This window comes from Balaenoptera musculus, chromosome 1 (assembly GCF_009873245.2).
Source record: "Balaenoptera musculus isolate JJ_BM4_2016_0621 chromosome 1, mBalMus1.pri.v3, whole genome shotgun sequence".
NCBI classification, from domain to species: Eukaryota; Metazoa; Chordata; class Mammalia; order Artiodactyla; family Balaenopteridae; genus Balaenoptera; species Balaenoptera musculus.
The window spans coordinates 19,794,003-19,807,225 of record NC_045785.1 but is presented as its reverse complement, the minus strand read 5'-3'; the positions used below and the strand labels follow the sequence as shown (position 1 = coordinate 19,807,225).

General features: G+C 43.2%; 1 protein-coding gene across 1 annotated transcript in view; it reads left to right on the top strand.

Annotated features, from left to right (window-relative positions):
- The window catches only part of RHCE (Rh blood group CcEe antigens), a 35,970-nt gene extending 24,061 nt beyond the window's left edge, over positions 1 to 11,909 (top strand). Inside the window, exons 8-10 of the mRNA XM_036873221.1 lie at positions 4,231 to 4,310; positions 7,285 to 7,358; positions 11,883 to 11,909. Coding sequence (XP_036729116.1) covers positions 4,231 to 4,310; positions 7,285 to 7,358; positions 11,883 to 11,909 — 181 coding nt within the window. The remainder of the gene's footprint in view (positions 1 to 4,230; positions 4,311 to 7,284; positions 7,359 to 11,882) is intronic.
- Positions 11,910 to 13,223: the final 1,314 nt, after the last annotated feature.

The window sequence follows — 13,223 nt, the reverse complement described above, 5'->3', positions numbered from 1 at the left end:
TTAACGAGTCCTCTGTGTGATTCTCATACAAGCTCAAGTTTGAGAACTATTGGCCTATAGCAAAAAAAAACCCCCCAAAAAACAAAGCAAAACCGTCAACCAGCAGTGTGCTGCTAAAGGATTAACAACTGGCTCTCCAGGGAAACAAAGCCCTGACTTAGAGCATTTGCTGATTTCTCCCTGTCGCCAATTTCAAGCCATCAAGGTAAGACCCCTGAACGTGGCGTTGAGAAGAGATGAGATCTATCGGCCTGTGTGTCTGTGTGAGCTGGCTCCAGCACCCCTCTGCAAGTCAAGTCTCATCAGGATGAGACAGCCGAGGACCAAGAAGTAGTCCTCTCTCCTCTGCAGGAACCTGGCAAAGGGAAGGGCACAGTGACAGCAATGACCCCTCTCAGGGTGGCCTCTGGTCTGCTGGAAGTAAAGGGCACAGGCTTCAGGGACAAACAGACCAAGGTCACCTTTACCAGTTGTGTGACCTTAGGCATGGTATTCAAACTCTCTTTAAGTCTCAGTTTTCTATCTGTAAAATAGGATAATAAGATCCATGTCCCAGGGCTGCTGTGAAGATTCAGCAACATATAATAATTAAAGGGCTCAGGACAGTGCTTGGCATGGAGTAAACACCCAACACATGGCGCCTTTCTTTATGATGGTTACTGATGCTGCTGCCGCCGTAGGAGGGGCATCTGGATGTAGTGGAAAGATGGGGAAAGGACTGAGCTGGCAGTCAGAGCGCTTTCTGGGAAGTGTGGATCAGCTGCTTTATTAGCTCTGTGTCATTGGATGAGTCAGTTGATTTTACATTCATTCCACAAACCATATTTGTCGATTTCCTATTTGGGTGAGCGAATGTAAATGAGTCAGATGCTGTGCTTGGAGGCTGGATGGAGCATTTTTCACAAATTGTGGGATTTTTAAAAAATAAATTTATTTATTTAATTTATTTATTTTTGGCCGCGTTGGGTCTTCGTTACTGCGTGTGGGCTTTCTCTAGTTGCGGCAAGCGGGGGCCACTCCTCGTTGCAGTGCGCAGGCTTCTCATTGCGGTGGCTTCTCTTGTTGCAGAGCACGGGCTCTAGGCGCAAGGGGTTCAGTAGTTGTGGCACGTGGGCTCAGTATTTGTGGCGCACGGGCTTAGTTGCTCCGCGGCATGTGGGATCTTCCCGGACCAGGGCTCGAACCCGTGTCCCCTGCATTGGCAGGTGGATTCCCAACCACTGCGCCACCAGGGAAACCCAAATTGTGGGATTTTAAGTGGTGTGAAGATACACTTAAAGAGCCCTGAATCACACAGTGCAGATGCTCTTTTTCACTTCTCACGCAATCCGTTGATTACATCAGGGAGAAAAATCTCCACTTGGAGCTGAGTGTCTCCACGCTCTTCCAGCACCCTCTGACCTCTGGTTTAAATAGCTGCAGAGGAACCCTCAGGCTGAGATTTGCCCAGGCTGCCACATCTGGGGGAGAGTAAAGCAATGTTTTGTTTTCATTGTATCTCTTTTTACAGTTACCTCCTATGTCTCTTTCATTTATGCAAGTGACACAAGGTTTTCTTTTAAATACATTTATTTAAATGTTAAAAAAAAAAGTCTATTTAAAGAAAAATATTTGTAACAAATAGTATCCCTGGAATTTGGATATGGCCAAATTTGTGAAGGTAACCCTCCAGTGCTGAAATTTGGCCACCTTTATGGGTAGACAGACCTGCCTGGTTTGGATCCCAAGAGCCATCCATTCCAAGCCACATGGCATTAGAACCCTTGGTTCACTCTCCTAACCTTGACCTCCCATTTGTGAAAAAGGGACTTTCTCATAGGCCTGCTGTGAGGATCACATAAAACCAGATGGTAAACCATGGAGCTGAGGGCCTGGCACAGGGAGCGCATCCTGCATGGGGAATGTTAATATGGTGATTTCTACTTCATCCATTTCTGCTCTCAGATGGCATCAGGGTAGAGTGAATTGTGGGCTGGAAGTCAGCAGATTTGGGTTTAGCCTTTATTCTTGTTAATTTTTTGAGAAACTTTTTTTCTTGTGGTATAATCTACATCCAGAATAGTCAAATATCCTTAGGGTACCACTTGGTGACTTCTGACACACCCGGTAACCAGCACCCAGAACTCCTTCGTGTCCTGTCCCAGGGTAACCACTAACCTGACTTCTAAAAGCATCCGTCAGTTTTGCCTGCTTTTGTCCTTTATATACATGGAATCGTACAGGAGGTCTGCTCTTGTGTGCTTGGCTTCTTATACTCAACATTGCAGTTGTGAGATTCATCCATGTCGTTGAGTATCTCTGTAAATTGTTCATTTTCAGTGGCGTATGGCAATGAATTGTGCTTGGGTTTAATTTATAAAGGCAACTGAGTGGCAACACAGAGAGGTCAATGTCATCGAAAGGAAACTTTAATGTTATTCACAGTTGCCCTGGAAATGAGAGGCACGGCATTCACGCAGGGACACATGAAAGCTTATCACATGCAGGTACCAGGCAGTAGAGAGTGAGGGGAACAGAGACTACATCTTTAGGACTTAGTGGCAGGGGAGGAACGTAGGGGCGTCCCCTCTTGGGAGGAAGTGGAAACACATATGTTAGAGTTTGTGGTTGGGGGGTTTGTAATATGAGTTTTGCATTCCAGTGAAAGCTGACTTACAAGAGAGAGAGGTAAACAACTTTGGCCATTAGTCTGGCCCTGTGATAAATGAGTGCCGAGTAGACAAATACAAAATCTAAGAAAACACAGAACAGAGCTCCAGTATGTGATTACAGCACAATTTATCCATTATTGATGAGCTTTTGGGTTGTTTCTAGTTTGGAGCTATTATGAACCTTCTAGTATTGCCGCCATGAACATTCTAGCACTTTTTTTTTTGAACATACGAGTGCACTTCTGTTGAGTATATGCCTAGAAGTGGAACTGTTGGGTTGTACAGTAGTCATACAATCCGTGTCAGTGAATACTTCCAGTTTTCCATTGTGGTTTGTGCAGTAGAACCTGAGAGCTTCCTTTACACCATATATTTTCTAACATTCCATCTTTTCCTTCTTTTTAATTTTAGCCATTTAGGCATCAAACTTACTGTTTTAATTTTAATTTCCCTGATGACTAATTAAGTGGAGTACTTTTCATACCTGCTTTGTGGACATTTGAATACCTTCTCTTGTGAAATGTCTGTTTAGGTTCTTTTGCTCATTTTTCTGTTGTGTGTTCTGACTTTTTAAAATTGATTTGTAGGAATTCTTTTTTTTTTTAATTTAATTTTTTAATTTATTTGGCTGCATTGGGTCTTCGTTGCTGCACGTGGGCTTTCCCCCGTTGCGGTGAGCGGGGGCTACTCTTCGTTGTGGTACGCAGCCTTCTCATTGGGGTGGCTTCTCTTGTTGCGGAGCACAGGCTCTAGGCGCACGGGCTTCAGTAGTTGTGGCTCGCAGGCTCTAGGGCGCGCATGCTCAGTAGTTGTGGCACATGGGCTTAGTTGCTCTGAGGCATGTGGGATCTTCCCAGACCAGGGCTTGAACCCGTGTCCCCTGCATTGGCAGGCGGACTCTTATCCACTGTGCAACCAGGGAAGTCCCTCGATTTTTTACTTTCTTAATGGTATCTTTTGATGAACAGTAGTTTTAATTTTATCGTAGTCCAATTTATCATTGTTCCCTCTATGTTTAGCTCCTGTGTGTCATGTTTAAGAACTTTTTGCCTACTGCAAGGTCACACAGGTGTCTTCCAAGGGCCGCTTAATAGTTTAAAGTGAAGCCCTGGGGTTGCTTTGAAGGAGAGAGGACAGGCAAGTATGTCCAAGGGGGTAGGCAGGGGAAATGGGTCTGATGGCCAAGCTATACTCCATCTCGCCCTGATAGAAATAAAACCTTCATCTTTAATTGCCTAATGAGGAAACTCAGGACTGTGAGAGGTTAAGTGCCTAGGGTCGTGCAGCTAGTGACAGAACTGGGACTTGAACTTGGGTTTTCTGACTTCTAGTCTAGTTCATCGTTCATGGGGTCTGAGAACTAAAGTAAGCTAGAGAGGATCTTGAAATCCCTTCTTCCCCTTCTGCATGTCTGCATAGCTTTGTGGGAGAATGACAGGAATGTACTGCCTAGGGAGGGGACATTTGTTCTCCCGGTGGCCCTTCCTGACAGCATCACTACTGATGCAGTCTTTTCTGTCCCCAGTGACCTCTGCAGCCTGATGCCCAATTGTGACCACCTCTGCTTTGTCATTTCTAGGCTTGGCTACCAGATACTCACCGACTCTGGGGCATTCAGCTTCACCATCATTATGGGTATGGGATCTGGACTTCTGACAGGTCAGTGTGAGACCACCCTTCTTCCACCATTGTCCAGGGCACAAGGCCTGGGCCTAGACTGCACCTGCCCCATCCCTGGACGTGTATGTGCCCATCCCATTCCCCCTGAACCTACCGCCTCAGCTCCAGCCAAAGGAGGCAAAGAGCCCAGACCTTGACTTAAAAATAAAGGAACACAGAATTATAAACTTTCATAATTGGAAAGGTCCTCAGAAGTCACCTGGACACTGCAGCCTCTTGAGCCCAGGACTGGTGATTTCATCAAATTTTGCACAGAAAACCAAGGAGACCCTTATGCTACAGAGCTTACCTTTTACTCCCTGAGAACACCTAAATACTATTTTGTTCAGCAAATATTTGTTCAATATCTGCTATGAGCCAGGCACTATTCTTAGGTACTCGGGATACAGCAGTGAACCAACCAAATTCCCTGGCCTCATCGAGTTGACATTCTAGATGGGGAGGGGGCTTTTACCATAAACAGAAAAAAATAAAATAAAATATATATATGTGCTATGTCAGATAGTAAGAAGCACTATGAAGGGAAATAAATCAGGGTAGGGGGAATGTAGAGTTATTGTGAAGGTGGGCTGCTCTTTTAGAAAGGTGGTAAGGAAGGCCTATCTAAGAAGTTGACTTTTAAGCAAGGACTTGAATGCAAAAAATGAGGGAGATACCATGTGTTTATTTGGGAGAAGAACATTCCATGAAAAGGGACAGCAAGCGCAAAGGCACTGAGGCAGGAGCATGCATTGCATGTTTGGGGAACAGCAAGGATGTCAGTGTAGCTGATGTGGATGGAGTGACGGGGAGAGTGGCAGGGGTTGAGGATAGAGTGGTAGCAAGGAGCCAGATCATTCTGAGAGATGGGAAGGCATTAGAAATCTGTAAACAGAGGATTGATGTTGTTTTGCTTCTGCAATATGACAGACCTGCAAAGAATCTTGGGGAGATACCAATTTGCCAGTCTTACATGCTAGGTGAAAACATGCATTCTGTACAGAACTGTTCACTGTTATTCTACAAGCAAACAGCTTTTATTGGTTAGACTTTCATATATTGTATCTCTAAGCATGGAGTGAATGCCAAATAAGAGACAAAATAGCATAAGTAGACACTAAGGAGCTGTGTGATCTTGGGCATGTCACTTTGGGCATTGGCTGACTTCTCTGTAAAATGAAATGATTATGGTAACTAATCATATGGCATCCTTTCAGCTCTAAAACATGTATGAAAGTACTGTTTAGAGTTTTAGAGAGTGAGATTGGCTAGAATTGCTTTAACATAACAATTGGCCTCAGCTTTCGACAGAGTCTGAGGTGATTCATTAAATACGGATAAGAAAAATGTCTCCAGCCATCACTTTACATTCTATTCATGGTGGCAGTCCAACCCTGAATAGGGTTGCCAGATTTAGCAAGTGAAAACACAAGGCACCCAATTTGGAATTCAAAAGTAACTGAGCATCTTGTATTTTATCTGGCAGCCCTACACCTGCCCTCTCACACCATTTACCACTCTCCCCAGCGTGTGGAGGCTTCCTATGCTTCACTGAAGCCAAGAAAGAGAATAGAGGAAAGACACTCCTATTATTCCTTTAAGAGTTAAGACCAACCAGCTTTCCTCTTCACATGTTGCTTGCCACATGAGGGAGCCAGTGATAAAAAAGGACTTGGACAATGGAAGCGGAAAGAGATGGCAACAAATTGACCCCCTAAAGCCAAGCATTTTACATATGAAGAGACCCCGTTCCATGGAGCCCGTCTATAATATATGCACTTATTTAAGAAACCATCTTATCAAGCATAGTTATGGGGTTTCCCAGGTCAGGCAGATTAGAAATAGCAGATTAGACGTGGACAGGTTTCTAGAGGCAAGTCACCCTGGTAGAAGTTAGAAGTGAAAGCAGAGAGCCTGGCAGGAGAAGAGAAATTCCTAAAAACCAGTCACAAGAACATGAGAAGCTTGGGCTGCTGGAGAACAGGCCAGTAACCTTCAGCAGCTGTAGCCCTTCTCCAGGTTACACAGCACATTTCATAAAAGGATGTTCCTAGGAACAGTTCTGATTTTTTTGAAAAAAAAGTCTAAATGTGTTCAGTGTTGTCTCATAAGACAAGAAAATATAATAATTTTAGGGGATTTGCATCAGATGAGTAAGCCTCAGCTATCTGGAAAATATATGTAAGCGACAGGGATCATTTCTGAGTAATTCTAGCTAAATGAGGTGTGCTGATTGCACTCTACATGCCAATATCAGTTAAAGGCACGCACTATAAGATGAAAATATAAATAAGCACACACCTACTCTTGTTAATCTTACTATTTAATACATTGGGACTGATCATCATTAAAAATACACAGATAAACCTATCAATGGCATTTCCCTGCTTCACATGAAAGGTAAACACTACTTTATGTACTGGAAATTTGGCAGACTTTGAGCGACTGGGGAAGGCATAGGGCCCGAGCTCTCTGGGCGGAGGAGGGATGGTTGAAAAGAACAGGCACAGAAGCAAGTTGTTATAAACTACTTTCCTAACAAGTGGAATCTTGAGCTGAGGTCACTGGGACTTTATTGGAACCAGTGAGGATGGACCTGCAGGGGTGGCTATTTGAGTCGCTCTCCATGGTAGCTTTTGCATTTTAAATGGATCAGCTCTTAAGTGGGGCACGGTCTAACAGGGTCCTTCTATTCCGTCTTGGGAAGTGTGTTAATCCATGACTATCGTATACCTCCCTACGTAACCTAAATCCTTTGGATGTAATTGCTCTTGCCAGTTCCTTTTGAAAGATGTCTATAGAATTAATTAAGCTGGTCCAGGAAGGACAGTGCTTCAATTTGTCTATCTCCTGGTTGTGGAAGAAAAAAGGATTTCTGTTGAGATACCATAGTTGACTTATAATATTTTGATTAATTTTGAGATAACAAATGCAATCATCTAAGTGTGTAACATTTAATTATGAATTTAAACAGGTTTGCTCTTAAACCTCAAAATATGGAAGTCACCTCACGTGGTTAACTATTTTAATGACCAAACTTTCTGGAAGGTAAGAGTTTTAACCTATTAATGTCTAAGGTTTTGAGTAAATGAACTTAAAAAGATACCTGGGTATATATGTTAACTTGCTGTTTATGAGAGTAAAGTAACAAACAAACAAATCCAAGATGTGTGTGTGAGCGTGTGTGCACGTGTGCGTGTGTGCCTGTGTGTGTGTGTGTGTGTTGGTGGGGGGGTGGGGAGGTAGTAAAGGTTCCCATTTCCCTGATGCCTCAAAATCACTGAGGGTCAGGGGTGCGAGAACTGTCACTGGCCACATGTCTCCTCCCCACCTGGAGTCACCAAAGCGGGCGGGCGAACAGTTTGACGTGAAGGTGATGGAATCCTGCAGTGCAAGAGCCAGAAGGACCACAGGGGCCAGCAAGTCCAATCCCCTCACTTGATGGACCTCCAAGTGGAGCCATGAGTACCCAAGTTGTCACAGGGAGTGAGTGGCACAGCTGAAGAAATCAGAGCTAGTGGGGACATGAGAAAACTTGCAGGTGTCTGGGGTTATTTAGTCAGGGGACATAAAGCTCAAACAACGCAGCTGCTGCTGAGGGTCTGTGTGACATTGTATTGTTTGTTGTTATGACTGGGCTAGAAAGGAGGTCAGGGCTCATTCCCTGAAATCCCACTGCCCTCCTCCCTTTAACCTACACTCACAGTTCACAAAGCATTCTGATGTGTGTCACCTTAGGTAATCTTCCAATTGATGCTGAGGTGGGCTGGGCAAGCAGGGACCCATGTTGCCAAGTTATAAATGGGAAGTGGGGGCCGACAGAGGGCAGGCTAATGCCCAGCATCATGCCTTTGTGAGTGGAAGCAGTCCTTCTGAGTCCCAGGCCAACCCTTTCTCCACCCAGCAGGCCAAGATACTGACCACTAAAGGGACAGAGAACCAGCCTTACTACAGGCCTTGGCATTTGTGTCTGTAGGGGCGAAACAGAGAGAACCTACGGAGAAAACCGACCTCGTCTCCCTTTCCTTCATCTCCACGCTCTCTTTCCTCCTCTTCCTCTTGAAACAGCTTTCTAGAGGTATACTTGACAATGAACTGCACATATTTAAAGCATACATTTTGATACATTAAACATGTTTATACACCTATGAAACCATGACCGCAATAAAGGTAAGAACATATCCATCACCACCAAACATTTCCTCCTGACTCTTTGAAACTGCTCCCTCCTGACTCCACCCTGTTCCATCCCCAGGCCACCACTGAGCTGCTTTCTGTCCTATAGATCAGCTTACATTTTCTATAATTTTATATAAATGGAAGCACATGGCATGTACTCTTCTTCGTCTGGCTTCTTTTGCTCAGTGTAATTATTCTGGGAGTCATCCACGTTGTTGTGTGTAATCTGCCTCATCTTGCACCAGCTTCTCTCTATATGGCTTCTCCCAACAGCTAGTCTCTCCCAGTCCCCTGCAAGTGTTCTTGCCCCTTTAGCAGAAGCAGGGTAATCCAGTGAAAGGACTCAGAAAACTGGTTTCATCCATCCATTCATTCCACAAGTGCTTATTGAGCAACTATTATATACCAAGCACTCTGCTCATTAACGAGAGATACCACAAATAGGACAAATATCCAGCTCAATTATTTGAGTTGCAATAAATACTTGCTGAACAAATGAAGGAAATCTGAGGAACCCCCCGCTCCCAACACTAGCCCCTTGCAGCAGCAGGTGAAATGGAGATTGTGTCCCTGGAACAAGAAGACCTGGATTCTAGTCACCATTCTGCAAGGTCTGATGTAGGCAAGACCCTTGACCTCTCTCACTGGTAAAATAAGAACAATAACCTTTGTTCTACCTCACTGGGTTGTTTTGAAGACCAAATGGGGTCATAACATATGTGACCACATTATGTAAATGCAAACTGCCATGTGAATGTGAAAGTTTATTACTAGGGGTTTAGACAACCAAAGGAATGTGTAAGCCTAACAGCTATCATTTATTGCAAGCCTATTGTTTCCGATTCTGTGCTGGATGCTTTTCAACATTATCTGATTTTATCCTCGCAAAAACCCTGCGTAAGAATAAGTCTCCCTGTCTGCAGATGAGGAGTAACTTGTCCAAAATGACAGAGCTAGTAAATGGAACAGGAGGAATTTGAATCGCTGTCAGTTTGGCTCCAAAGACACAGCATGTATGTGTTGTGGGCAGCTACTGGAGAATGGTTATTTCTCCCCTCATCTTCTGATGTATTTTTTTTACAGCTGAGTAGAACTATTTATTCAGCAGTGTAACACTTATAGCTTGCATTTAAAAAGCAAGAACACAAACTTCCAAAGCTGATAAATCCAGGGGTGATTTTTTTTTTTTTTTTTTTTGGTAAACCATCCAAAAAGACATTTTAAATGTTATGGAATGCCCTTTATTGTATGTCATAGAAGCAGACTACTGGGGGTTGGAAGGGACATTCCTTCACTGGTTGCCCAGACCATGCTCAGCACTTCCTGGGATGGGGCACTCACCACCCCCCAAGAACACCCATCCCATCCTTGGATGATTTTATTAAGATGTACTCATTCATTCACTATTAACTCCATAAATATATTATCTAATATGTGATCAATATTGTATGAAGAGCTGGGGAGACAAATCTAAATAAAATTTAGTTCTAGGTCTTAAGGAGCTGCATGTACTGATCCTTCGTTTTCCTGGAAATTACAGTGATCCTTACCCAGATACTGATTTACAAAAATCCAATTTATAATTTTTCATATGTCTTCTGCCTTCGCTAAGAGGATAAATTCTTTCAACTTTTAATTTCAATTTCATAAACCATGGATTTTATTTCATGCTTTCCAAGGCACAAGGACCCACTGACATCCATTTATTAAAATGAAGAAAGGAACTTTTTTTTGCGAGTCTCCCATGGACAAGCCCCTGTTCTGATTATTGTGTGGATGCAAACAGAGAAAATAGGGGTCTAAGCACTTAGAAGAACTGGATCTTTACCTGTGCACAGCTCTATCTATTAGGTACTAAATAAGTAACCCTGGCAGTAGCTGCTAGTTGAACCAGAGGAGGCAGAGGTCACAAGCTTGGGGAGGTTAGGATTTGCTGGATGTGGCTAAGTGACAGAAAGTGAAAGACATTCCAAGAAAGGGGAGGATTGAGAGCAAACACAGGAGAAGCATGAAGCAACTGGCTCAGGGGCGAGTTGGTGAAGAGGAGGATGAATGGTGGGTAGAGTCACTTGAATCATCCTTCAGGCGATGGGAAGCTCCCAAGGTTTACGTGGGGAAATGGTGCCATAAAATGAATGTTTCAGGGGTGAGTAGTATGACAGGATTAAGCATGTAGGATGGATTCTGAAATGACTGCAGTATACTCAAGGTCATCCATTGCTTTCTGAACACATATTTGCTGTTTATTTTTTTCATGATTGTATTGCCAAGAAATTTAAACACCACCACTGTTTTGGCACAAAAACACGACAAAATGTGTTGAGTTCCTCTTGCTGTTTTATGCAAAACAGCATAGCCTTGTCACACTGGTGTCACCCCTGCTTCTGATTTAACATAGATGTTCTAGGCACACAGTAAGGGTCCAAAAAATGCTCGTTCTTCCAAAATGAGGAGAGCTGGTTTTTAAGCAAAGTAGGAAAACAGATCAGGAGCCTGCTGATCCCTCCCCTTTGGGAGGGGCCCAGTGGAAACAGCCTTATCTGGGAGGCAGGTCTGAATTGAGTCCTAGCTCACCCACCACAGGCTGGTGCCCTTGGGCAAGTCACTTTACTTCTGTGGGGTGGAAGGGAGGCTCAGTTCCTTCATTTGTGAAATGAGATCAAATTCAACGTTCAGGAGTCAGACAGATCTGGGTTCTACCACCTCTAGCTCTGTGATCTCTGAAGTGGAGATATCTCACTAGGTTGTTGGAAGGATTTAAGGGAGGTAACATGTGTGAAATGTTAGCGCACTGATCCATAGAAAACACCGCATAAACTTTAGCTACTCTGATTTCTGGTTCTAGAATTCTGTGATCCAAGGCTACTCAACACGCAGTGATGTTGTATGGCAGGGTACCATATGGCAAAACCAAAGAACCGAGGATCGACTTACTTAGCTTGCAGAAGAGAAGACCCAAGGGAGACCTAAGAACAATCTTCAAACACTTGAGAGACTGTCATGTAGAAGAGGGAAAATATTTTTTTTTATGCTTCTCCAAAGAATTTAACTAGGCCCAGTGGGCGATGCAGTATAAATTGCTAACAATTTGAACTGTCTGCAAAACGGCATAAACTACTTCATGTGGTAGTGAGTCTCCTGTCACTGGAGGTGTTCAGACACAAGCCAGGTGACCATTAATGATCCATGTAAAGAGCTATATGAAATGAGATCTAGCTATCTAAGAGATCTTCCAATTCAGATTTTATGAAAGAACTTCTAAGACCTTTGTGATGAAACAACATTTTGGGCAACATAAGTTTCGAAAGATCAAGCCAGAATCAATATGTGTACAATATTAAGCATATAATAAGGGTTCATCTGTAATAAAAAATGTTTGCTTTCCTTTTACAGTTTCCACATTTGGCTGTTGGATATTAAGCGAAAGCATCCAAGAAAAACAAGGCCTGTTTGAAAACAACTTCTTTTCACTGTTGCCCATTTTCCTGTGTGTGTGTGACAAACACTCATTACAGCAAAGTCTCCTTATGTACAATGAAACAGGTCAGAGATAGATTTGATATTAAAAATAAAAGACTAAAAACATAAGGGATCATTTTATATTATAATAATTTTAAATAATTATGTTTGGTTTCATGAAAGATGACGCTATCATTATTTTCTTGGGTGCAGACACACAGTTCACAAAACTAAGGTTTTGGTTCAATTTTATTGACAATTCCTAGATTCTTTCTTGCGCTTAATAAAGTATTAAGCTATCAGTTAACTCATCTGCATCAGCAAAGCAGATGATATAAAACAGGGGAAAACTAAGAACTCACTTAGATTTAGCCCTTGCAGGCACTGTGCTTTTATTCCAGTGGTTTTACAAGGAGTTCCTACTCCCTGAGCACATCCTGAATTTAACTGTGGGGAAGACATTCGTGGTCAAACGTGGAGATACACTGCCTCAAGATTTAAAAACTAGTTCTATGACCTTGAGGAAATCATTTAAATTGCCATGGTCTGGGTTCCCTTATCAGTAAGAAGAGAAGGTGAACTTCAACCCCTAAGATTGCCTCCACTTCTCACATCCTGTGGATCTAAAACCTCACCAGGAGTGATTTGCTGTGAGATGACAGCAACACAGCCATTTCTTTGAATAGTTGATGACCAGGCAACATTCAAATTGTACACACTGGGAGAAAACTATGGCTGACATAGAAAGGGGACCACTGGGACTTCTCTGGTGGTCCAGTGGTAAAGAATCCGCCTTCCAATGCGGGGGACGAGGGTTCGATCCCTGGTCGGGGAAGATCCCACATGCCACGGAGTAACTAAGCCCGTGCACCACAACTACTGAGCTCACGTGTCTCAACTAGAGAGCCCGCGTACCGCAAACTACAGAGCCCACACCCTCTGGAACCCGCGCACAACAACTAGAGAAGAGAAAACCCGCTGCCACAACTAGACAGGAGCCCACATGCTGCAACGAAGATCCCGCGTGCCGCAATGAAGATGCAGCCAAACAAACAAACAAACAATTTAAAATAAAAAATAAATATTAAAAAAAAAGGACCACAATTTAAATCTAAGAGATATTTGGCATTTAATGAATGGCTAATTGTAGCAAGTTTTATGTAAGAAAACATTTTAAGCTTTAGTTCTGAAGAACATGTATCCCACAGTTAGCTAGTTTATTAAAGAAAAAATAAATTCCCATTTTGCCAAAGTGGGGAGCCTGGGGGATAACAG